At 40.6% G+C, this 24428-nt stretch overlaps 1 protein-coding gene across 1 annotated transcript; it reads left to right on the top strand.

The window, feature by feature from the left end:
• On the top strand, window positions 1-23323 carry LOC144518060 (zinc finger MIZ domain-containing protein 2-like). The gene is made up of 21 exons (XM_078250434.1): window positions 1-454; window positions 6430-6515; window positions 6631-6745; window positions 6930-7138; window positions 8986-9145; window positions 9804-10055; window positions 10320-10473; window positions 11275-11384; window positions 11544-11636; window positions 13572-13761; window positions 13910-14051; window positions 15001-15079; window positions 15281-15412; window positions 15518-15623; window positions 15788-15945; window positions 16186-16253; window positions 16335-16403; window positions 16745-17016; window positions 18396-18568; window positions 19082-19279; window positions 19648-23323. Exons 2-21 carry the CDS (start codon window positions 6466-6468, stop codon window positions 19753-19755), a joined length of 2838 nt encoding a protein of 945 aa, XP_078106560.1. The 5' UTR covers window positions 1-454; window positions 6430-6465; the 3' UTR covers window positions 19756-23323.
• Window positions 23324-24428: the final 1105 nt, after the last annotated feature.

The raw sequence follows: 24428 nt of genomic DNA, 5'->3' as shown, positions 1-24428 counted from the left end.
CTCTCCCCCCACCCCCCCGCCTGCCTGATTTCTCCACCAGCAGTGATGCAGAGGAAACACACTGAAGCTAACGTCAAACTCCACACAACAGTTAACCTCAGTTATTAATGTTATATTCTATTTATTTCTACTTTAATAATCCTGGAGCTGCGGGAATGGTGTCGCCTCCTGAAGCCGGATAATCAGACGCAGAGGCCGGGCGGTAGGGAAGGCTAGCTGGCTGGATTTACAGCCGGGACTCCTGGGTTGAATCTCGGCCTCCTTGCAGGATTTCATCTGGATTTTTGTGGATATTTTGGGGCGTTTTGAGGTGGTTTCTCCCGGCTGTAGTGGTGGACTGTACTGGCTTTAGGTGCGCTCGGTCCTTGATGCCCGGGAGGCCCGAAGGAGCTCAGACTGCGGAGCCCCGGAGCAGGGCTCGGACACCGGGGAAGTAACGTTAACGTTAGAGGAGGTAGGTCGGCTCTCGGGAAAACAGCATTTCTGCTCACCGTGTCCGTGTGTGAGATACAGATATGTTTAAATTACTGGGAATGTATCGCTTATTAAAACACGGACCGGGCTGCTTAGTGTGGATCCACGTTAGCTAAGAATGTTTTGTGTTGGAGGAAGAAGCTAGCTGGTGGCTAACTGTTAGCTTCGTAGCATTCCATTGTCACAACCCATTGATGCTAGCTAGGCTAACAGGCTAGCTTTGTAACAGCTATGAAACTGTAATATTTTCTCAATGGACGCGGTAGATGTAATATATTAACTCATATTAGTATTATCGTATCGTAACCATTTGAATAACAGTGTTTTGTTGAATATTTAGGCTGATTTAGACGCGGTGGGTTGTTGTCGTCTCGTTAGCATGCAAATGCTAACAGCGGTGCAAAGGAGAAGCCTCATTTCTGTCTGTTAGCATGTTAGCATTGGCTTCTACCTGGTTGCAACACTACAAGGAATCTCAAAATGTCTCCTCTGACTCTGTCATTTTGTCGAAGGAGTTCACCAAGACGGAGACATGAGAACGAGATAACCGAAACCGAACAACACCTCTTAGTTTATCTCGTTATTTTTCAAACATTAGCCATAACATTATACCAGGCGCGTGCTTGTGTATAGTGCTCGCGGCTCAGGGTAGGAGGGGTTGGTAGTTGGCTAGTCAGTGTAACCTGTTAAGTTTATCACACAGTTTAACACACTGTATTCTAATTTAATAAGGTGTTTATTATTATTAGGAATTGTGTAAAGTACAAAACTGTAACCAGCTGTTATATCGATATTCTTTCATTCAACATAATTTTTAATGATGAAAACTACCCCACAGTGTAACTTTAAGATTTTCACGGTACTAAAACCGTATCACGGTTTCACGGTCTACAGTATTACACAATATTATTAATATTATGAGTTACAATAATCATAGCAATAAAAACTTTTGAACATAACGCTTTATATGAATTAAGACTTTAAACAATTTCTTAATGGAGATGTGTGTTTCAAAATCTCTCTTTTGAAAAAAAGTACGTTATATTGGGTCTGGCAAGGACAATCTCCTGTTTTGTGCTACATGTGAGAAAGGGAAAACTTTTTTCCTACAAATGTTTCCCTTTCTCACATGTAGCACACAACAGGAGATTGTCCCTATTAGACCCATTCTAACGTACTGTAAATACTCTGTTTTGTTTAGGTGAGGGGTGGCGCCCGGTAAGGGCCTGCAGGAGGCAGAACATGATGTGGTCACATAGCCAGTTTGTAATTTGATCATTAACAACGGAGTCTCTTAATGCTCTTGCTAAAATGTGTCTGACAATTTTGGGGTCGGCCCTTACCGACAGAAGTTCCTAAATCTCGTGGTCTCTCCGGTTAGACATTTTACGTTGGTGTCTTCGTGTAGCGTACATCACCCTTCTTCTTTACCCTCGGATGTTTGTTTTCTTCCAATTTTGTGCCAGCAGTATGATAGAAACGTCATTAGCGCACCCACTCCCTCACTATGAATTCTCCGGACAATTACCTGATCTATAAACACATGGGCCCAATCAGACATTACCCTGACTTTTTACTAGGGAGCTGGCAGGATACACATCCAGTCCAACTGATTCTCGCATACAGCTCCTCCTAGTAACATACTTAATGTCTAGATAAGTTTAGGGGTTGCATTTCATGTGTGAAAGGGACTTTTGTTTAGTACAGATCTTCACAAAAATCGCACCATGATCATTTTAATAGGTTTTTAATGAAACAAAAATGATCATTACCTCCAATATCGTGAATTATATTGCAATTGCAGTATCAAGCATTTGTGGAGATTTTTAGGGCTCAGTCTTGACCGCTGAGGTGACAGAATGTGTCCTCTTGTACTGAACATCCTCTCTGAAGGCACTCGTGTGGCAGGGATATAGAGTTGCTTCCTGGCTACATTTGCCACATTATTTCAATACCATAACTAAGCAAATGTACATGGTATGGTAATTGTTTCTCTGTATTGGATGTTTTTGGGCTTCTTGCACCTTTTTATAGCAAATCATCGCCACATCACGATTATGAGAAAAGTTGCTGATTAATTGATCAGCTAATTGTTGCAGGTCTAAAATAAAGTAATTTCTTCTGAAAGTATTCAGTATTTTACAGGAAAAAAAAGCAAGCATTAGAGAAAAGTTGTAAAAATTAAACCAAGTTTTTCTTTTCCATTTAATTATCTTGTAACCCATCAGATTTAATTCTGGAGTCCCTGTTGGGGACCACTGCGTTCTGTCATCTGATTGGTCAAAAGGGGTTTTAATTTTCTGATCGCTGATTTAACCATATTTGCGATTATAATTGGTATCGATAAATCTTATAATAAAAGTCTTAAAACTAAATAAATGGTGAACTGCGTGCTTGTAGCTCAAACAAATGAAGCAGTTTTCCTGAAAGAAGTTCACTGAATATTTCCTGTTTTTACTGTCTCGTAGTGAACGTCATACCAAAGTCTATTGACAAATTGGGCAATTATATGTGACCTTTATCAGAAGTTACACGCCCAGTAAAAGTGATTCCAGTTGTGTTTTGTATTGTCGGTAGTTCTTCTTCATAAACTCCAGGGACATACACCAACTTAAAGATGAAGACCATCAAGTTTACAGGTTGAAAGCACTAGCAGAGTTAATCAGCTGTAGATATTTAAGCTGGTCAAGTGGCTCTTTTTCTGGTTAATGTGCTCTCTGGAAACTGCTTTCTGTTTATATTCAGCCGAAGATGGTTTATTAGAGGAAGAAGTATCACAGTTTACTTAGACCAACACAGTGGTGAGTAATCAAACTGAACTGTAAATGTTTTTATAAGTTACTTATATGTGAATATTTTCAACGGGAAGTCACCATACTACTTGTCAGGTTAATTAATCAACTACCAATAACTCTGAACATTTCCCCACTCTCCATTTCAAGCCCAAAGTCAATAATAGATCATAAAGTTGACCACCAGTTTGAATTGTTTACACTTTGTTTCTGACACATTAGGGGTTTCTCTAAACCAACTACAATATCCATGAGCCTCAGCTGCTGATGCGAAGGAGGAGAAAAAAAACTTTTGTTAAATTTGAGAATAAAATGTGTTACCATGGTTACTGAATTTGGTCCAGACTGATCCATAATTAAAAGTTAATTAATTTAAGCTGCAGGTTGTGAATACACTTGTAGTTAACCGGTGATGGCGGAAGTATTCAGTAAAAGTAGAAATACTGCAGTATTCTGAGATCTTTATTGCGATGTTTTATCACTTTATCAATAACCAGTTTCAGTTGTGACTCAGGTTTCATTCAGAGGAAATCCAAATATTGGTTTGATGATGAAGGCGATGATGCATTTAATGACACAGCAACATCCAGGAATGTTGAAGCTGAGTGAGTCACCGGTTGGTTAATCAGAGTTTACATGAAATAATCACTTGTAAGTTATTGGTTATTTAAAACACTTCATTCATGCGTCTGTTACAGTTTGATCACTAAACAACTAATCGATTCATCGACGATGAAAATTTTCATTAGTTTCCCTCTCTATATTTGCATTTTTTGGCGCTGTGTCTGCACTTTTCATAGCTTCCTCTTGGATGCGTGCTTAGAATCTGGCACCTGGTCGCAACGTTTTTATAGAGGTTGATTTTTCCAGAAAAAACGCAAACACAGCAAAATAAGAAAATGCAAGCAGAGAGCAGGGTATCTGCAGATACAGACACTGACACACACTTCTAGTGGGTCATAGGTGATGATTGAAAGGGATTATTTTTGTACGAGTCTATACATTGTTTTTAAGAAAATCCTACTCCTTGTGCCTTTTAGTTATTAAGACACGAAAGCTAAGCAATGTGCTGCTGTGGACAGGGGCAACAGCTAAATCTATTTTAGCCACCTAAAAAAAGGCCCATCTAACACAAACTAACAAACTGATTGAGGCAGCAGTAGACCAGCAAGTCCTGGCTTTGAAAAGAGCATAGATAACGGCTTGAGTTTCCCGTTGTAAAGGGCTGTTTGACAGCAAGGTAAAGCAGTGAAAATATTCTAAATATAGCGTACAATTAAACTGATATTAATTCTTTTAGGTGTCTTAAGATATGTTTAGCTGCTGCCCCCGTCCACAGCAGTACATTGCTTAGCTTCCGTGTCGGTACTTCTGCCTCCAAACAGGGGGCGTGCCAACTGCCATACACTGACTATGGATAAGTATCTCATGCAACCCTGCTTCAAAAGATCCAAACTATCCCTTTACTGTCATTTTAATTTGGTTACTCATATTAATTAGGTTACCATGGAAATAATATTGATGTGAGTCTATAACACATATCTAGACTGAACAGACATCCTCTCTGTGTTTTCTTTGTTGTTGTAGGAGGGGATATCCAGAATAATTTACAGGTTATCAGTAACCTGGAAATTACTAAAAATTAGTAATAACTAAAATGTTTTGTCTATTATTATGTGAAGTGAGCTGTTAGTCCTGACAGCGTTAATCTACAGTGTAGAGACGATATGACAGGTTTTTATAATCAATCAGATCATCAATAAGTCTAACAAATATGTCTGTTAGTCTGCTTGAGTGTTTGTTTAGTGTCTGTGTTTGTTTGGTCTCAGTTAGGCTGCGTTCAGACTTGATCAGCCAGTCCTCCCATTCATTTCAATGCTCCAAATTTCGATTTATAGTTAGGTGTGGGTAGTCCACTTAGGCTGCGGAACTGGGGGACACAGGGGGAGCAGGAAAAAGAAAACACAAGCCTGCAGCAAAAAGTTGAAACAGCTTCAAATTTTGGAGTAACGCAAACCGACTTCACGCTGTGGTGGCCAGTCACGTAACCGGTGCTCAGACACAAACACAATAGAGTGTAACGTTATGTTTCATCTGTGGTCCCTCAGTTTGGCCTTTTGCACCAGTTTTAAACCCACTGTAATTATCTTCTTAAATATTGAAAATAAATGTGTTTTTCTAATCTGTCAACGCGGACATACAATAACAACGTGTGTGTGTGTGTGTGTGTGTGTGTGTGTGTGAGATGGGGTCCTGCTGCCTCTCAGGTGACTCGTCCCAGTGTCAGACTCAGACAATGAAGCTTTTGATTCACAGAATGTTTGGAGAGGAAACTTTAGATTTGTATTGATCACATCATAGATTGTATTAGCAGCACAAACTCTCCCTCTTTTTGAGTCCTGATAAAGTAGTGAAAGGGACTAATGAACCAGTTGAAGTGGAGAAGTTATACAAAGTGATGAGTATACTAGTAACATAATCAAAGAATCTCAGCAACTTCAAAAGTTGCTAAGTGTCTGATAAACTATTCAGTGCCTAGGCTAGTGAAAATGGCTACTGAAGTAGTCAAAGTGTTTAAGTTAGTCAGATTTTGTCTGAAGATTTCAGCTGACTATCTCCACATCACTGTGGAGTAAGGTCTGGCTACACCATGCATACATTCTGGGATAGGAGAAAAAGACTCAGTTGTTTGCATTTCTTTAAACCAATCACAATCTTCTTGGGCAGGGCTAAGTTACGGAAGCAGCGGCGGTGGCTCTGCAAAATAGTCTTGGGAAGGAACTTTTTTTTAGTGAAACATTTGCACCCCGCAAAAGAAAATGCCACATAAAATATTTAATGAAGTTAACTGTTCACACAATACAGTAACATTAACTATTTAAATTAGCTGGATACATGGTTAAACGTAATTCACCAGTGTATCACCAATGTTTGCAGATCAATTGTTAGATGATTATGTATTGCCAAAGTTGTGAACTCTGAGCTGACTGTCCTGCAAGGCATTGTGGGAATTGCATTTTCTTCAAATTTCAACATGTTTTCAGTTTAATTTGGCAAAAATCAGAAAGAAGGATAGGAGATTGATGGTTTATTTTTCATCACTTCAAGGCATTATGGAAAATAAATTTAGTTTAGATAATTAATCGACTGTCTCTCTTTCCAGGAGTTTGTCTGTCTCTCTGTCTGAGCCCCTCCCACCATGAACCCTCTGAACCAAATGAAGGCTGGACTGAATAACAACCCACACAGGTACACACACACTCTCTAAAATGAATGTATTGATGTTTTAATCAAAGTCATTTTAGTTTTAGTGTGACACACACACTGACTGTGTGTGTGTGTGTGTGTGTGTGTGTGCGTGCAGTGAGGGTTCGTACCCATACGACCCCTCCAGCTGGCAGCAGCCCACCAATCAGCCAACAGGATCCCTCTCTGTGGTAACAACCGTCTGGGGAGTGACCAATCCCTCGGCCAGTCAGGTATGACATCACCAAACAGGAAGGAAAAGAAGAAGTGGAACAATTAATTAGTCATTTGGACAGACGGAGATTAATAAAAACGACACACACTTTTGATCACTTTATGAAGTGCTGTTTAACTGCTTTTGTTTTGTTTAACTGAAGAAGGTGTATAATGTGAAGTGTGTTTTTCTGTGTCTATCAGGGTATGGGTGGAGGGGTGATGGGGCCTGGAGCCAACCCGGGCGGGGGACCCATGATGCAGGGCCCCGGGGGTCCGGGCATGGCTGGTGGTCACGGAGGCTATATGGGTCAGCAGGGCTACGGAGAGCCCAACAAAGGCTACATGAACCAGGGGATGTACGGCCGGACAACTGGGGGATACGCTGGAGGACCGGGGGGATACACAGGGAGGTGGGTGTTTGTGTTTGTCTTGTTACCAGCCACTGTTATTGTTTTTTCACCTGTGTGTGCGTGTCATCATGGCAATTTGTGGTCCTGGAGACACCTGCTTTACTGTAGCTGAAACTACCACAGATGTGGTTTTGAGTACATTGGCAGGTGTTTATATGTAGCGTCACACAGACATTTTTTTTTTTTAAAGATAATTTTTTTTGGGGGGCTCTTCCCTTTATTTTGAAAGTGGATAGACATGAAAGGGGGAGAGAGATGGGCAGCGAAGGGCAGGACACGCAGCAAAGGGCAGTGGGTCGGATTCAAACCCTGCGCCGCTGCAGGACTCAGCCGACATGGGGCGAACGCTCTTACTGGGTGAGCTAGAGGTTGCCCCCACACAGACATTTCCAAACCGGGTTAATATAGCCATAGACCGGACCGGTATACCGAACTAGGTGCCTAGATACCACTTGGTGTCACTCCAGACTCCGGTCCACATAGTGGCGGTAATGCACCTCCTAAGCAATTACTTTTTTCCTGCAGTGAGGTTATAATAACCTCTTTGGTTTAGGTGTTTACTATTTGCCTCATCCTTTTAAGCTTACCTTTTTCGTCAGCTTGATATCCAAAATGTTTCTGTATCTGCAGCACAGTTTTAGTTTACTTTGAGACTTACTCTGCCATATATCATCTTGTCACCCCAAAAAACACATGAACTTTCTAGTAAACAAACACAACGTGCGCCGATGCTACATCAACATGGCAATAATAGATTACTACATCAGGGCTATTTTTTTAAACCATATCCGTGTTTGCCCTAAGCATCAGTGATCTTCATCAGCAGAAAGCTTAGCTCTGCTTGAGCCTCAGAGTGCTCGGTGAAAGCTTGTGTGGACACTACATCAAGTTGAATAATCAAACAGCTAAGCTACTGAAAAGCTATTTGATTCAGAAAACAGTAACGCTATTGAGAAGTACTTTAAAGCAACACTAGAGAACTTTTCTCGCTTCGGTCCCCCTACAGGTTGGAAGACAGAATTGTCCATTACATTACATTGTCCAGTTTATTCGAACTACAGATCCGCTACCCGATCTGGCAAACTTGCATAATGTAATGTAATGGACAATTCCACTTCCAACCTGTAGGGGGACCGAAGCAAGAAAAGTTCTCTAGTGTTGCTTTAACTAGTAATGCTACTGCCCAACACGCTTGCAATACAAGTTGGATTTAGTGCCATGACGCCGTCGGCACAGGCTGCTAATGTCAGGTACTTTTTAATTTGCCAGAAGGTGTCATAATGTAATGTAGATTTAACCGGTTAGCATAAAATCACCGGACCGGACCTGTGAAACCGGAGTTTTCTGAATCAAATAGCTTTTTAGAAGCTTAGCTGTTTTATTGTGTACAAATTATGTAGTTCTATGCAGAAAGCTTCATCGGAAAATGAAGCTTTCTGCATGGGTGTTTGTGTTTGTCTTGTTACCAGCCACAACAGTGATGCTGTTTTTGAAAGTGGATAGACATGAGATGGGGGATGACACGCAGCAAAGGGCAGTTTTAAGAAGTAGATTAAAATACAAAAGGTGTTGTATTTATAATTACTCTGACAGGGCAGAAAAATCTGAGTAGTTATGATGAACAAAGATGCCGAAGTTTAACTGTATTTAGACAAAGGTTATTACAGGATATTTACGTTATCAATCAAACTGCAGGTTGTAATGTACCTTACATGATTTGTTTTATGTATTAGGCAGAAATAAAGATGACTGGTCACATGTTCACTGTGTAGGAAATAAAACCCTAAAGTAATCAAAATAAAAATGACAAAATATAAAATATGGCCTTCCACTCACTCCGTCTTCAGTTACCAGTCGAACCCTAGCGGCTCCAGAGGTTCTGCTGACTTCACTCAGGCTGCTGCTGCCGCCGCTGTTGCTGCAGCTGCTGCCACGGCAACCGCCACAGCTACGGCAACCGTCGCCGCCATTCAGGAGAAACAAAACCAGGAAATGAATTACGGACAGGTGAGGAAGTAGGTTGGGGTGGAGGGTGACCCATTTTTTCCACACAGACAAAAGAGTTGAAGCGAGCCACAAGTTGTCACTTGTGTTTGCAGTATGTTTAAGAAAAAATAGCAGAAACAATAACATTATTGGCCGAGATACATGATGTGACTATGGCTTAGCTGTTGTTTCAGAACAACGGACAGCGCTGTTTGTGTTCTTACTTTTCGTGGTTGTTAATTGTAGCAATCCACTGACAGAAGGGAAACGACAGGGTAGTGAATGTGGATAGTCCGCTGCAAGCCACAAACAGCTGTTTCTAAGCTCCTCCCCCTTCTGATTTTGACAATCGTTCATAAATAAAAAAAATTTTAAAAAAAGGAAATTTAGCGCTCTACTCGTGCTACATTCTTATGTTAATACGGTGATTAATGCATTGATTCCAAAGTAAGCTATGTATCATGATGTATTGGGAGAAACCAAGCAATTCTATGTAAAATCAGACATTCAGCACCCCCATATAGCCTGCATAAGATGATCCTTTGTTTCATAACTACTGACAATTCCACTGTGAGAACTTGTCAGTAGATACATTCACTGTTGACTTGATTCTAAACATGAAGAGGAAAATAGAATATGTAATAGTGTACCAAGTTAACATATTTTGTGTGTGTGTCAGATGGGAGGTCAGGCCTATAACAACCAGTTCATGGCCCACTCTGGCCCCCGTGGCCCCCCTGGCATGGCCCCCGGAGGTATGGGCCCCGGGCCTGGGCCCACTAGGGGCCCTCCCTCAATGGGCCCCATGTACGGACCTGGAGGCGGCCCCCAGAGGGTCCCTCAGCACCCTCAGCACCCAAACTACGGCCCGGGGCTACAGCAGGGCCACCTGAGGCCCCCACAGGGCCTCAAACGGCCGTACAACTCTGAGGTAAGCCTGGGGGGTTGATAAAAGTCTAACCTGGTTAAACCTTTTCATCAGATTTTTTTTTTTTTTTTATATATATATATATATACGATTTCTGATTTTATAAAAACTTGTCACTCTGATATACAATAATCACAATTTTTCGCATTGTGTTTTGTGAATATTCAATTTACTACCTTTATTCCAAACATTGTGTACTAAAGCTTAATTATTTCAACATAACAAAAAATACGTATTCTTCTTTTTGTTCCTCTCCTTCGTCCTCAGTCTTTCCCAGGAATGTCTCAGCAGTACGGCGTTCCAGTTGGTCCAGGTGTGAACGTGATGTCAGGTCCTGGTGGCGGTTCCATTCCAGGATCAGGTGGAGGCGGTCACGCCGGCCCCGGTCCCTACACCAGCCCCAACATGCAGTACCATCCAGGTGAGACGTCTGCAGCTGGTCTACTGCATTTTGTTAATTTAATATCAATATCTTTTAGGCTTTAAAATCTGGACAGAATATGACAAAAGTCATGGCATTAAACCCTTAGCATTAAGCACAGAAACGTGTATTGTATCACGTGTCCTGTTCGTTTAGTCTCTGTATGTTTTAGATGTGATGGACTTCAGGTGAGAATTAGCTTAACGCTAACTCTGTTAAAATACATCACATTTATGTTTGAACACAATTTTACATTTATGTTGGATTTGGTCCCTTTCTAATAGTTGTATAGTCCCTCAAATATATAAATAACAGTTAATTTTTGCTTCATTTATAATTCTTTTATTGTCTTGTTAAGCACTTTCTAATGTTTGTTTTGAAAAGTGTTTTATAAATAAAATGTATTAATTTTAATAAAAAGAAATGCATGATAATATTAAGAATAAGTCGCTTAGTCAGTCAGTTCAGTCTTTATTGTTCTCTATGTAAAAATGGGCTTTAACCATCCATCACTAATAAAAATTTAAATTGGTTAGAAAAAGTACCACACAACAGCAGTAAAACCAGTCATTTTAAACAAATTCAAATAAAAACATGTTTAAGAAGAAAACATATTATAATGTATATAATATAAAAGACAGAATAACATTAGGTAGGTAAATGTTCTTGTTTTCCAGAGTCAGATGTTAGCTTAGCCTAATACTAAGACTGGGAGCAGCGGGGAAACGGCTAGCCTAGCTCCATCAAAGTCCAGAGTTTTGGTTTGGTGTTTCAGGATCTTTTCTGTCTGTTTACCTGCAGGTCCAGGCCCTGCCCCCCAGCGCTCCGGCTCCTCCCCCTCTTATCAGACCCATAAGATGCCCCTCCCACAATACCCCCCATCAGGACCCCCCAACTCACAGTACTACAAGGTGAAGAGCTTTAACAGAGCTGTTTACTCAGTCAGCATCAATGGGCTCGAACCTGCAGCCTTCTGGTTATGTGTGCGCATGTTATATTTACACATTGTGTGTGTTTTGTATATTTTTGTATCCAGTTAAAAATTAATGTGATAAGTGTTGTTTATACAGCAGGAGCAGTTTAACGGTCAGGGTGGAGGTTTGAACACTCTGACAACAGGGGGCACCGGTGGTGTATACAACTCCTTCAACCAACCGTCTGGGGTAAGATGAACTGTGTGTGTGTGTTTATACTTTTACTCCACATCTCTGTAGGAAATATTCTACTTTTTATCTACTACTTTTATCTGACAGCTAGAGTTACTGGTTACAGATTATTTTTTATCACATGTACGGTGGCCGACAGGGGCAAATGCACTGCAACGTTATGCGCAAATAGACAAAACGCAAGCACATTAAGAAAACCTCTTCATTAATTTGACAACACATGCGCAGCATTTAGCAAACACGCTCCAAATACACAAACGCGTTGCAAATACAGGAACGATGCAAAAAGAAAAGCACACAAACCCCGAAAACAGAAACGATGCAAAAAGAAAAGCACTCAATTCCCGAAAACAAATGAAAACGCTGCATCCAGTTTACACAACGGAAGTTCTCCAGGCCTCTAGGGGAAGTGGAAGTGGAACCGCTTGATTTTAGACCCTTTCAGTCTCAGAACAGTGTGTGTTGTTAAACAGTGTGCAACTGCTTTGAGATCATAGACTGTAAATATTAAGTCTATGTTTGAGATAAGTTTTCTCTCGTTTGGTGGGTTTGTCTCTAGTTTATTGGCTCAGGTCACAGGTGATACCCAATCAGCAGAGAAGTGTCTGTAAACTCGTGGTGATAAAAAGGCAGAGCGCTCTCTCCCTGTGGGGTCTAGAATCAAGCTGTTTCAGTCGGCGCATAAAAAGTATTGAATTTGTTATTCAGTCCTATAATACAATTAATTCAGATAATGGTTTGATCTGGTTACACTTATTAATGACCTGCAACAAACATGTAATCATATGTGGATGAAGTATTCAGATCATTTACTACATTAAAAGTACTAATACCACACTGTGGAAATACTCCACTACAAGTTAAAGTTGTGCATTCAAAACCTTACTGAAGTAAAAGTATGCAAGTATTAGCAGCTAAATGTAGTTTAAGTGCTTAAAAGTATTGATTGTGCAGTAAAATGTTTCCCGGTCAGTGTTTCCTATTATACCTGATGTTTCTTGATTAATAGTACTGCTGCATTAATGTGTATGTTGCATTTTACTGCTGTAGATGTTTAAGTTTTAACTCCTTTATATTGTTAGGTAGTTTAATCTACAGCAATGCATCATCATCTATAAGATCATCATATGTTTGTAGCGTCGCTGTCCTGTGAAAACCACATAGGAGAATTTTCTCAACGCATAAAGGAACACTTTATCCTTTAGTTTATTACAAACATTTAAAACCAACACATCTGGAGATGCAACTAATGAAGCTGTAACTAAAGCTGTCAGACAGATGTAGTGCACTAAAAAAATACCATATTTACCTCAGAGAGTAGTGGAGTAGAAGTATAGTAGCAGAAAATGAACTATAAGTAGCTCATATTTATACTTAAGTACAGTACTTGAGTACATGTACTTTCACTTTTACTTACATTCCAACACTGACTGTAACAACATAAAACAGATCATTTAGGCTTAATTTTAAGGATGAACTGATCTGAAAGGCATCAGTGCAGATACTGACCTGATCCACGTTGAATTTGAATTATTATATTTTAAATGTAACAGATACAGAAAACACTGAATTCACACTGGGTCACTGACCTCATGCTGCATTACATAAAATGATTTTGGGGGAAAAGAGAGCACTGATATTGGAATCAGCAGATACTCTGAGTTTAGGTTTTTGTGAGAAAAAATTAGATCAGTGCTTAAGGTGAGATTAAGGGAGGTTTGATTGTTCTTTTCCGTTCTGGCAACATGGCATCCATGCAGCATCTGAACAACTTTCTACACACAAAAATCTCATAATAAATGATGAAAAACATTTCCAAACATTTCTATCCGTGACAATAATAATACAAAAAAAGTTTACTAAACCAAACTTGGTACACTCAACCATCTCTCTTTCTCTCTCTCTCTCTCTCTCTCTCTCTTTCTCTGTCAGCCTGGTCGAGGGTTGCCAGGTTACCCCTCCTCCCCGGTTCCTGGAAACCCGACCCCTCCCATCACCCCCAGCAGCTCCATGGCCCCGCCCTACATGTCGCCCGGGAACAGTGACGTCAAGCCACCGCCCTCTTCCTTCCTGCCTGACATCAAACCCAACATAGCCGGCTTGCCCCCGCCTCCTTCTACAGGTACAAACACACCTAAATACTTACAAACACACATACATGTCATCAATAATAATTTGTTGTGAGTGGCCACTGAAAAGAATTGGCTGCAAGGCTGAGCATACTTCCTGGGGGCCTGTGGTCTGACCTTTTGTTGACTTTCTGTTAATAGGTAACCCTAGCGACGACCTGCGGCTGACCTTTCCAGTGCGTGACGGTGTGGTCCTAGAGCCATTCAGATTAGAGCACAACCTGGCTGTCAGCAACCACGTCTTCCAGCTGAGAGACTCTGTCTACAAAACTCTCATCATGAGGTACACACACACACACACACACACACGCACGCACGCACAGTTAGTTTATCTTAATAGCATTGTCAACACTCAGAGGTGGAAGAAGTACTTTTTTTAATGTGGTTAAAGTATTAATAGCACAGTGTAGAAATACTCTGTTACAAGTAAAAGTCTGCATTCAAAATTTTACTTGATTAAAAGTACAAAAGTATTACCATAAACATATACTAAAAGTACAAAAAGTAAAGAACTCTTGCAGAATAATATGTTATCTAATTGTATTATAATTATTGATGCATTATTGTTACAGCGGATAAAGGTGGAGCAAGACACTTGTTTTATTGCATTTATTGTCAGACTCTCTCTATCTTACTTTTTTGGGTTGCTTTGCAGTGTTAGCAGTTGTTGCCAATGCTGAAATAGCAACTTTGTGTGCCTGTAATCAGGCTTTCACTATATGAAGCGAGGTGCACACGCATCTGCATTTATAGAACAGCCAATAGAAATGCCCTCTCTCTGAAATGACCTGTAATTGTCCAAAGTCTCTCATCACAGACTAGATATTCTAAATCGGAGCCAAGAGTAGGTACTGAAGTCTTGTTTTCTCTCAGAACACTTGAATTACAATTACAATATGTTGAAAGATTATATGGATTTTTTGACCAATGACACCAAAAGAAAACTGCTTACCCCTTTTTAAGTACAGTATTTAGTAAATGTACTCAGTATGTGCCGGCTGGATTTTACAATCTTTTGGAAGAAGCTTGACATTACTCCCGCATGGAAAGATTTGCAAGATTAGTTACAGTATTTTAGAAAAACTACAAACAGGAGAGCTGAGAGGCTAATGTTAGCAACTTGTAGCACTGAACTACAACATTAACGCTAAATGAAAAACTTTAAAAAACTCTTTTCTTATTAGGAGAGGAAAATTATGTTATTCTAACCTCACTCACTCACTCACTCACAGACCGGACCTGGAGCTCCAGTTTAAGTGTTACCACCACGAGGATCGACAGATGAACACCAACTGGCCCGCCTCCGTCCAGGTCTGACCGCCATCTTCCTCCTCCTTTTATCTCCACGCTTTTAGCTTTAGAAACAATCTTTTTTTTTTTTTTTGTGAAAAACTATGTCATAATACTTTTGCTTTTTTGAAAATCAGTGTTTTCTTTCTAAAAGACTTTCTTTCTTATTTCTGCAGTGAGATGTTCTGTTTTTATTAACCTCTTTCTCCATCCCCTTATCAGGTGAGTGTGAACGCGACTCCTCTCACCATCGAGCGAGGTGACAACAAAACTTCCCATAAGCCTTTGTACCTGAAGCAAGTCTGTCAACCAGGCAGGAACACCATCCAGATCACCGTCACTGCCTGCTGCTGCGTAAGAATTCACACATATTTTATTTATGTAAATGTAAGTTCCTGTTCATATTTAATTTAGTGTGTGTGTGTGTGTGTGTGTGTGTGTGTGTGTGCGCGCGCGCAGTCTCACCTGTTTGTCCTCCAGCTGGTTCATCGTCCGTCGGTCCGTTCGGTGCTTCAGGGTCTGATGAAGAAGAGGCTGCTGCCTGCAGAGCATTGTGTCACCAAGAGTAAGTTAATTAACTTAGTAACTCATTGGTCGATCTCATTGTCAGTCAACATATTAATAAACCTGGTCCTTATAGACAAAATGAGCTGATAATGCTTACTTGTAACTCTTCCTTGTGTGTTATTATGGGAATCCCATATTTGTAAATGAATTTGTCTCTCTCAGTAAAGAGGAACTTCAGCAGCGGTTCAATCCCCGGGACTCCCGGGTTAAACGGAGAGGACGGCGTGGAGCAGACCGCCATCAGAGTCTCGTTGAAATGTCCGATCACTTTCCGCCGCATCCAGCTGCCCTCCAGAGGTCACGATTGCAGACACATACAGGTCAGAGGCCACAGCCAATCAGAACACTCCACACACTGTGATGTCAGAGCAACAGCCCTGATTTTAACCGTAATCGTCACAGTTTTCTATGTACAAAAAACAATAAAATCAAGATGCTTTAAAGGAAAATTATTGTTGTGATTCAGAATCACAAAAATCTACATAAAGTGGCTTTTGCATTTTTTTTTATTTTTTATATTTTATGAAAACGCACTGATCGATCACTCTGTCTGTCTGCAGTGTTTTGATCTGGAGTCGTACCTGCAGCTCAACTGTGAGAGAGGAACATGGCGATGCCCTGTGTGCAAGTATGTCACTCCCACACTATTTATAAAAAAGTATTTATACATATTTCTTATGTCTTCTATAAAGTGTGTGTGTGTGTGTAGTAAAACAGCTCTGTTGGAGGGTCTGGAGGTGGATCAGTATATGCTGGGAATCCTAATCTACGTTCAGAAGTAAGAAACTTCATTTCTACTGTTTTTCGACTTAAAATTTTACTTTGTAGTGTGCTGAATATCTGAAATATTTAAGTATTGTATAGCTAGTATATTATTTTAAAGTAGCAGTCCTTAAGATTTCAGTCCAGGTTAATTTGGTGACACCCTATTTCCTAGGTCCCAGAATAATGGAGGCAGCTAAACAAACGATTGTTGTTGTTTTTAATAAAGAAGTCTGGCAATAATTGGCCTTTTTCCATCATTCTGTGAGCAACTGTGATCTGATTTTGATCTCCGTTGCTCTGCCTTTTTAAACAGTTTCTCCTCTTCCGCCCCCTTCTCTCCCCCCCTCCCCTCAGCTCGGAGTACGAGGAGATCACCATCGACCCGGTGTGCAGCTGGAAGCCGGTTCCTGTGAAGCCGGACATCCATGTGAAGGAGGAGTTGGACGGCCCGGTGTTGAAGCGCTGTCGGACGCTCAGCCCGAGTCATATGGTCCTGCCCAGCGTCATGGAGATGATTGCATCACTAGGTCCCGCCTCCTCATCGGCTACCTCCTCCCCAATGCCCTACCCCCCCCTATCTGCAGGGGGCAGCAATAACAGCAACACACCGGACTACCCCGGACCAGGTACACGGGGTGGATTTTACAGAGAGTGCCATCGTAATAAGTCTCACATAGTACACACATACTATTTTGTAGAAGAAGAGACATTTAAATGTAAGTGAAAATGTTCATCTTCTTGTGGGTGGGTCATAGTTAACTGAGGAACTTAATAAAAAAATTGTGATCTGATTGGATCAATCAAAGTGGGTGTGGCTTAGGAGGGATTGATCGACTTCCTCACCCGCTGAGGATGAGGGAGAAATGTATAAATCAGACCTCAATCACACTCTTTAAAAACATAACCAAAGTTTCTGCCGACAGAGATCCAAACACACACACCACTGAGCCATGATATTACTCTGCTTGCTACTACAACATGAAGGAGAACTGGATTTGGTGTTCGGAGATGGTGCCCATTTCATTCCTATTAAGTGGCTCACGGAGCGATACGGAATGATACGTTAAGAAAATGCCTCCACTGGCTTCCTCACACGTTTTTTGGGCCCATAGAGCATGCTCAGTAGAGTCATTCTCCAGCCGAGGCGGTTGGAAGCACGTAAATCGAGAATTCCTCTGGCCGAGAGATCTGACTTCCTGTTGGCTCCCCACAAATATGAAAATAATTTTTTTTTTTAAACGGCTCTTTTAGACTTTTAAATTCTGATATTAAAGAGTTATTTCAGAGAGTTTGTGACGTTTAGAAAAATTTATTTACCGTTTTAGAGCCGCTCTACGTGATGAACATGGAAGTTGCAATACCAAGTGTGGCCACCAAGCAAACATCACTACCCAGCTCCACTCCTGGATAGATTTATGTATACGTCCCCAAGTATAAGATGAGTCTTCAAAGATATAATCTTTTACAAAAAGAGCAAAGAGAGGGATTTGGATATGACAATACCAAAACAATAATTTGTTTTCACATATATTTGGCATATAACAAGAGATAAATGATCAATTTACACTGGCACACAGGATCAGAACTTGTAAAATGAATTTATTTTCATTCCACTGTGTCTTTAATGTAAAGTAAATGAGGTTATTTTAAAATTGGTTATGGATTAAAAAAAAAAATCCCATTAACCTCCTCCACTATAGGATTGATTATTGGATGTATCTAGGGTCCATCCAATAATCAATGACATTATGGTATCGTCCTGTTGACAGAGTAGGTAATGAAACTTGGTTGGTCTTATATAATATCAGAGGATCTCTGAAAGACTGCAGCAGCTGAAAGGATAAATGGATTTTAATAGAAATGATGGGATTTGTAACTCATGTGTTCAAACATGTGAGAACAGTGGAATAATGCTTTAAATCCAGAAAGTGTAATTACTACTATAATGTAATTATTAAATGTATGTGATCAAATGTATTGATGAGTGTTTGTGTCTCCTCCTCAGCTCCATCCTATCCCAGTCAGTCTGCTGCTTTCTCAGACTTCAGTGGTCCTGGGACTCCGGGGGTCGGGGGGGACTTCTCCTCCCCCGGTCCTCCCCCTCTCTCCTACCAGTCTGAGCTTTCCAGTGCCCTCCTCACCCCCGACAAACCTCCCCCACACCCTCTGGCTGGACAGGTACAGTAGCATCTTCATCATCTTGTTGTGTTATTAGTAAAGAACTAGTCTGGCTTAAAGGATGTAGATTGCTGGGATAGAGCCCGACACGCGCCGGATGTCCCTCCCCTCTTGCTATCTCTGCTATCGGGGCTTAGCCCCACCCTGAATGGTTGTGATTGTTTAAAAAAACAAAAACAAAAAAAAAAAACGGCCAGAGCGTTATCCCCCTATCCCAGAATAGATAGGTGATGTAGCCAGTCCATACGACATTGCTGACACAGCGCTGTGAAGATTATTAACATTCACTCAGTTAACCAAAGAACCCAAATATCTCCCCCCATCCCTTCCTTCCCTTCTTCTTTCCTTCCTTCCTCTTATCTTTCTTTACCTTTTTATTCTTTCCCTCTCCCCTTTTCTCCTTACGCTCCTTCTTTCTTTTCTTCTCCTCTCCCCTCTCCTTTCTTTCATTTCTCTCTCCTCTCACCTACCTTCCTTTCTCTCATCCCTTTTTTCCTTCTTTCCTCTCCTCAGATGTCGGTCTCGGGCCGACTGGACTCCACTTCCCACGGTGCTTCTCTATCCCAGCAGCAGTCACAGGGTCTCCACGGCAACTCCCAAATGGGGGGCGGCCACCAGATGATGCAGCGTAGCAACCAGAACCCCCGTCTCCAAGGTGACGGCTCCTTCGGCCTCGGGGGGTCTGCGGAGGTTCCTGAACCTTCTCTGGACGTAAGTTGAAACCAGTAGATTAGATTTAGTTTCTCATATTTAATTATGTAACCAAGGTTAACGCAACTACAATAACTGTAATATGATTATTCTATTCATGTTTCAGTGTCATCTTCAGAAATGTTCGAAGTTTCTGCCTCTGTAGGTTTCAATACATTTACTAACGTACTGTCCTTAAGTACACATTTGAGGTACTTTACTTGAGTATTTCCATTTTCTCCTCGTTTTTACTTCTCCTCCACTACATCTCAGAGGGAAACATTGTACTTTTTGCTGCACTACATTTGTCTGACAGCTTTAGTTACTTTGCAGATGTATTTAGTTCATCAGCTTCTAGCTCACATTAACTCACCTGTTTGTTTGTGCAGTTGCTTCCTGAGTTGACCAACCCAGACGAGTTGCTGTCGTACCTCGGACCTCCGGATCTCCCGAACAACAACAACGACGACCTGCTGTCCCTGTTCGAGAACAACTGAACACCTCCAGAATATAAACAGAACTTTACTGTAAGATATGAACTCTTTTTCTCCTCGCCCGCCAATATGACTGGCGGTCCAACGTGACCGCCGTCTGCACAGGATGGAGCGATCGATTAAAAAGGAAACAAACAAAAAAAACCAACAACAAACAACAACTTTTAAATATGAAAAACTCTTTGATGTTTGACGATGATGGTAACTTTATTTTATTGTTTTTTTAATCCTCTAAAACTGTATTTTGATGCTTCATCCTTCATTCCCCGTTGTGGTTCACAGAAAGCCATTCAGACTATTTAAAGTTGGTGACGGCCACACAGCTGCTTTAACTACACATCACACACATCTCACACACACACACACACACACACACACACACACACACACACACACACCGTGACTGCTGAGCTAATCATCCATTAGCTATTACACGTTTCCTTTCTTCCAGACAGCCATCTGGTTTCAGGTCATTTCTATGAAAATGCAGAGAGATGATTCGTCAGATTTATTTAGATCAAAGCAGCTGCATGAAGAGACGTAAATGTGATTTGTAGTTAATGAGACGTGTGGTCCTTTTAAAGCCAGAATATTTCTGGTCCAAATAAGTTTAAATTGTAAATGGTATAAAAAGTATAAGATGAGCTTTAAAGGGGCAGTCTGCATCTGTTCTGACATACATGATGCTTTTTGTTTTTCACCTGAGATATTTGGAGACACTGAAGGCTAACTAAGAGGAACTGTTGAGTCCAGAAAATGTCTCGGGAAGATACAAAGATGCACCGTTTACACTCAGCCACAGCGTCTCATGGAGGGTCGAGACTTTTCCTGTGAAATCTTTTCCCTACCGTGGATTATGTTATTGTTATTCTTATTGGTAAGATTATGTGGTAATAATATTTTAGTAGAACAACAATTCATCTTATAAGTGACTTAAAAACAACAACTCATTTAATGTGTTTTTAACTCCTGATCTGATTCTGAACCTCAGAAACACTTGACCACCATGGTGGCCGCCAAAGGGTGGGGAACTGTTTGTGTACCGCCCAACCAACCGAGCGAGCTATAGAGCTGCTTGTTGCAGCTGTAAATGTCTTAGTTGAATGTGACGTCTTCAAACATCTTGTTTTGTTCGACCAACAGCCCAAAACTCAAATATTCAGTTTACTGTGAAATAAAAAAGAAAATCTAAGACGTTGGAGGAATTGAAATCAGACAATTTGGAGATTTTTTTTCACTACTTTTGCTTGACAAATGACTGAAACGACTTGTAGTTTGTTGTGTCCTCTCACTGTCGTGCAAACTACCAGATAGTTTCTCGTCTGCACCAGAGACAGACAGACAGACAGACAGACAGACAGACAGACACTTTACTAACTGCTGAGATGGGAAGCTATCTGCTCATTAGAAAGGTTGCCCCCTTAAGGGCTTAGTAATATTTTGTTTGCAAGCTTGCCAAGTTTTTCTTCTTCTTGTCTTACCAAACCGCTTCTGGTGCATTCCCACCCTCTGCACAGCAGCAGGGCTGACAGAGATGTACACGTAGATCATTTTGTACATAATTTGATCAGACGTGAACAGACGGATGACGAATCAGAGTAAAATGTGAGTAACTGAGTCTGTACAGGACGAGCTTTACTGAATGATATGAATCAGATGTTCTGACTGTCAGTCGAAAGATCTAAACTGAATACCAACAGCTAGGCCTTGTTCAGACTGCCAGGCCAAATTCATTTTTTGGCATATCCACATTGAATAACATCCATATTGATTTTGACAGCAAAAAAAGAACACGACATGCAGCTGGATAACTCCGTAAGTAAGAACACTGGCCTTCCCACCAGAAGGACGAGTCTCCAGTGAGAGTTTGTGGTTTAGACTCCTAATGCTATGCAAGCCAACTACCTGTAAGTCACTTTGGTTAAAAGTGTCAGTTAAATAAAATGTACAAATGCTATATTTGCAAATCGAATCCAAATTGCATTTGGAGGAGTTTGAAATGCGATTCCAAATTGGATTTCTACAGATGCGTCTGTCTGGACGCTCAACTTGGATTTCAAAATATCTTTTGCGTCACTTGAAACGCAACGCACGACGACGACGTCAAATCCAGAGTGACAGAGGTACTGAGCAGGATCCATAGAAGAGAACAGGAGGACAATAGATTGTTTGGAGGGCAAAATGATGGACCTCCATTTCTCATGCTTCCACTTTGGAAAGCCATTTCTGGACGCACAAATCTGATCACTTGCAAATAACATTGGGACAGTCTGTCTTAAAGATCTGATTTCAGAAACAAATTATACTCCCAATCAGACACATACACATCAGCTGTGGACCACCATCATCATTGAAACATAGAGCAAATGAAGGAATATTATAATGATCCTTAAAAGTCGGTCAGACACGGAGCATGTTTACATGTGCACTAGTATCCTGAGTATCCCGTCTATCTGTTGCGTGTAAACATCAGATCCTGGTTTCAGAACCCGGGATAAGCTATCTGAAGTCCTCTGATAGAAACCAGGGTCCTGTGTCATGTAAACAGCTGATCAGGTTTCTGATCATTCTATGTTGGTACAGAACATCGAAGCTGACATGGTGAGAAATCGAGACCATCTGAAACTGGATACTGTTATGATCACGTGAACGTGGAGATCGATCAATAACCAGGTTTCTCATGTTCGATGTAAACCTATCCCAAATATGATCAAAAACGGGAAGAGTGCAGTTTGAAGGGGTCATAACAATCTGACTGTTGGTTGATCGGTTACATGTGTGGCAGGTCTGGCTGCTGTCAAAAGATCTGCTATAAGCTGTAGTCAGCTGGAGGCTCAGGGTGGAGTAACATTTCGCTAAAGCGAGTTTATTTGCACATTAGCTTTCAACAACAAGGAGATTCAACGTGTTTTACATGAGACAGAGAACAATAAGATATACAATCAATATAAAAAGACACAAATAGGATTTCAAACAAATTAAAATAGAAACACCTTTTAAGTACACGTGGCTGAGTGTGAATGAGTGTATTAAACCATATCTGGATTTTATCAGATATGAGACGCTTGATATGAAAGTTACCCGACTCATGAAAACCGTTTTTGTAACGTGTCACTTTAATGTGAACTCTGTAGCTTTTTACAAGGAAGGTCGTCGGTGTCTTCGCTCTTGCAGTCGAGCCTTTTAGTGGGGTTTTAACTCACTCCCCCCCCCCCCCCCCCCTCTGAGAACAAAGATGGACTACAGCAACTTTTTTAACAGGAGAAGAAAAAGATGTGACAAAAAATAACCTGCTGTGAGATGCTTGGAAAATTGCTGGTATTGCCTCAAACTGTTGCCCTGAGACCTCAGAGCTCGATCAACACCAGTTTGTATATGTGATAATTACAGAGGGTTCATCTTCATCCTCCTCCTCATTATTCTGTATGTTGTAAAGTGACTAGAGTCCAGACAGTTGTGGTGTCTCCTGGAAAAAAAATAAATCTGTACATGATCACACTGTATGATTCAGTAATGATGCTAATAACAACAATAATAACCTTTGTAATTTAATAAACACACTGGAAAGGCACACAGAGGAGAGCCTGTGGTGCTTTTAATATAGCTAATTATGTATAAGCTGTATGAAATGTTTGGTATGAGTGTGGAAAATACGTAAGACCAGGCTGAAGGAGGAAACGTGAAAAATAACTAGAATCAACACATTTTGAAATGAAAGATCAAATATAAGAAATGATTGAACCCACACGGCAATATAAAGTGTTACAGCAGCAGAGGCAGAGCTGCAATGATTAGTCCACCCACAGAAAATGAATAGGCATTGTTTTTTATTGATATGTTTATCAATGAGCATTACATACCGTAAATGCATACATACAGGCAGTACATACTTTAGTATGTAAAAAAACAAGTATTGCCATACTACATAAACCCTCTGGTAAGAATATTGGAGATATCAAATATAAGACATACAAGGCTCTCATGTTCTATGATTGTCTTTAGAATGCAGCATACAAGTCATGTAGTCTAAAGAAACATTCAGATATGACCTTATGCCACTGTGTTTTAATTGGAACTGGTTTCCCAATTCAGAAGTATGCACTTTCTTGCACAGAAGGTTAGCATTTTATAGAGTTTACTTTTATATTAATCGGTAATAAAACTGTAGATTAATGGCTAAGATTTTATTAATGTCCTGCCCTATAACATCCCAAACCTCTTTAATAGGTAAGACTACTCGTCTCTATTTTGCACTTATTTGCACCACAGAATACATTATGATGAAATAACTGAGGTGTTTATAACAGGTGCAATAAACAGAACTACAGATGAGCTAATGACAGTGACAAATCACACCAGTACAACACATAAAATGCCTAATAAGTGAAGTGAGAATAATAGTAATAACAAACATTGAATTTTGCTCCATCTCTACTGTTGATAGATGACAGACAGACAGACATAGATAGATAGCGTACTTTATTAATCCCAGCAGCTGCAAAAAACTATAAATTGCTTAACTATATAAAATATGTATAAACAACTTAAAATAAGTAGGATAATCTTATACATGTGTAATGCTGTGCAGTGGTAGCCAAGTAAACCCTGGTGAGGTGGACATAGTGCAAGTATACTTTGAATGTGCCCAGTACTACACTGTACATTAGTATAAATAG

Source organism: Sander vitreus, chromosome 5 (assembly GCF_031162955.1).
Source record: "Sander vitreus isolate 19-12246 chromosome 5, sanVit1, whole genome shotgun sequence".
Taxonomy (NCBI): domain Eukaryota; kingdom Metazoa; phylum Chordata; class Actinopteri; order Perciformes; family Percidae; genus Sander; species Sander vitreus.
The sequence above is the reverse complement of the archived record's forward strand: the minus strand, read 5'-3'. Positions and strand labels throughout refer to the sequence as shown.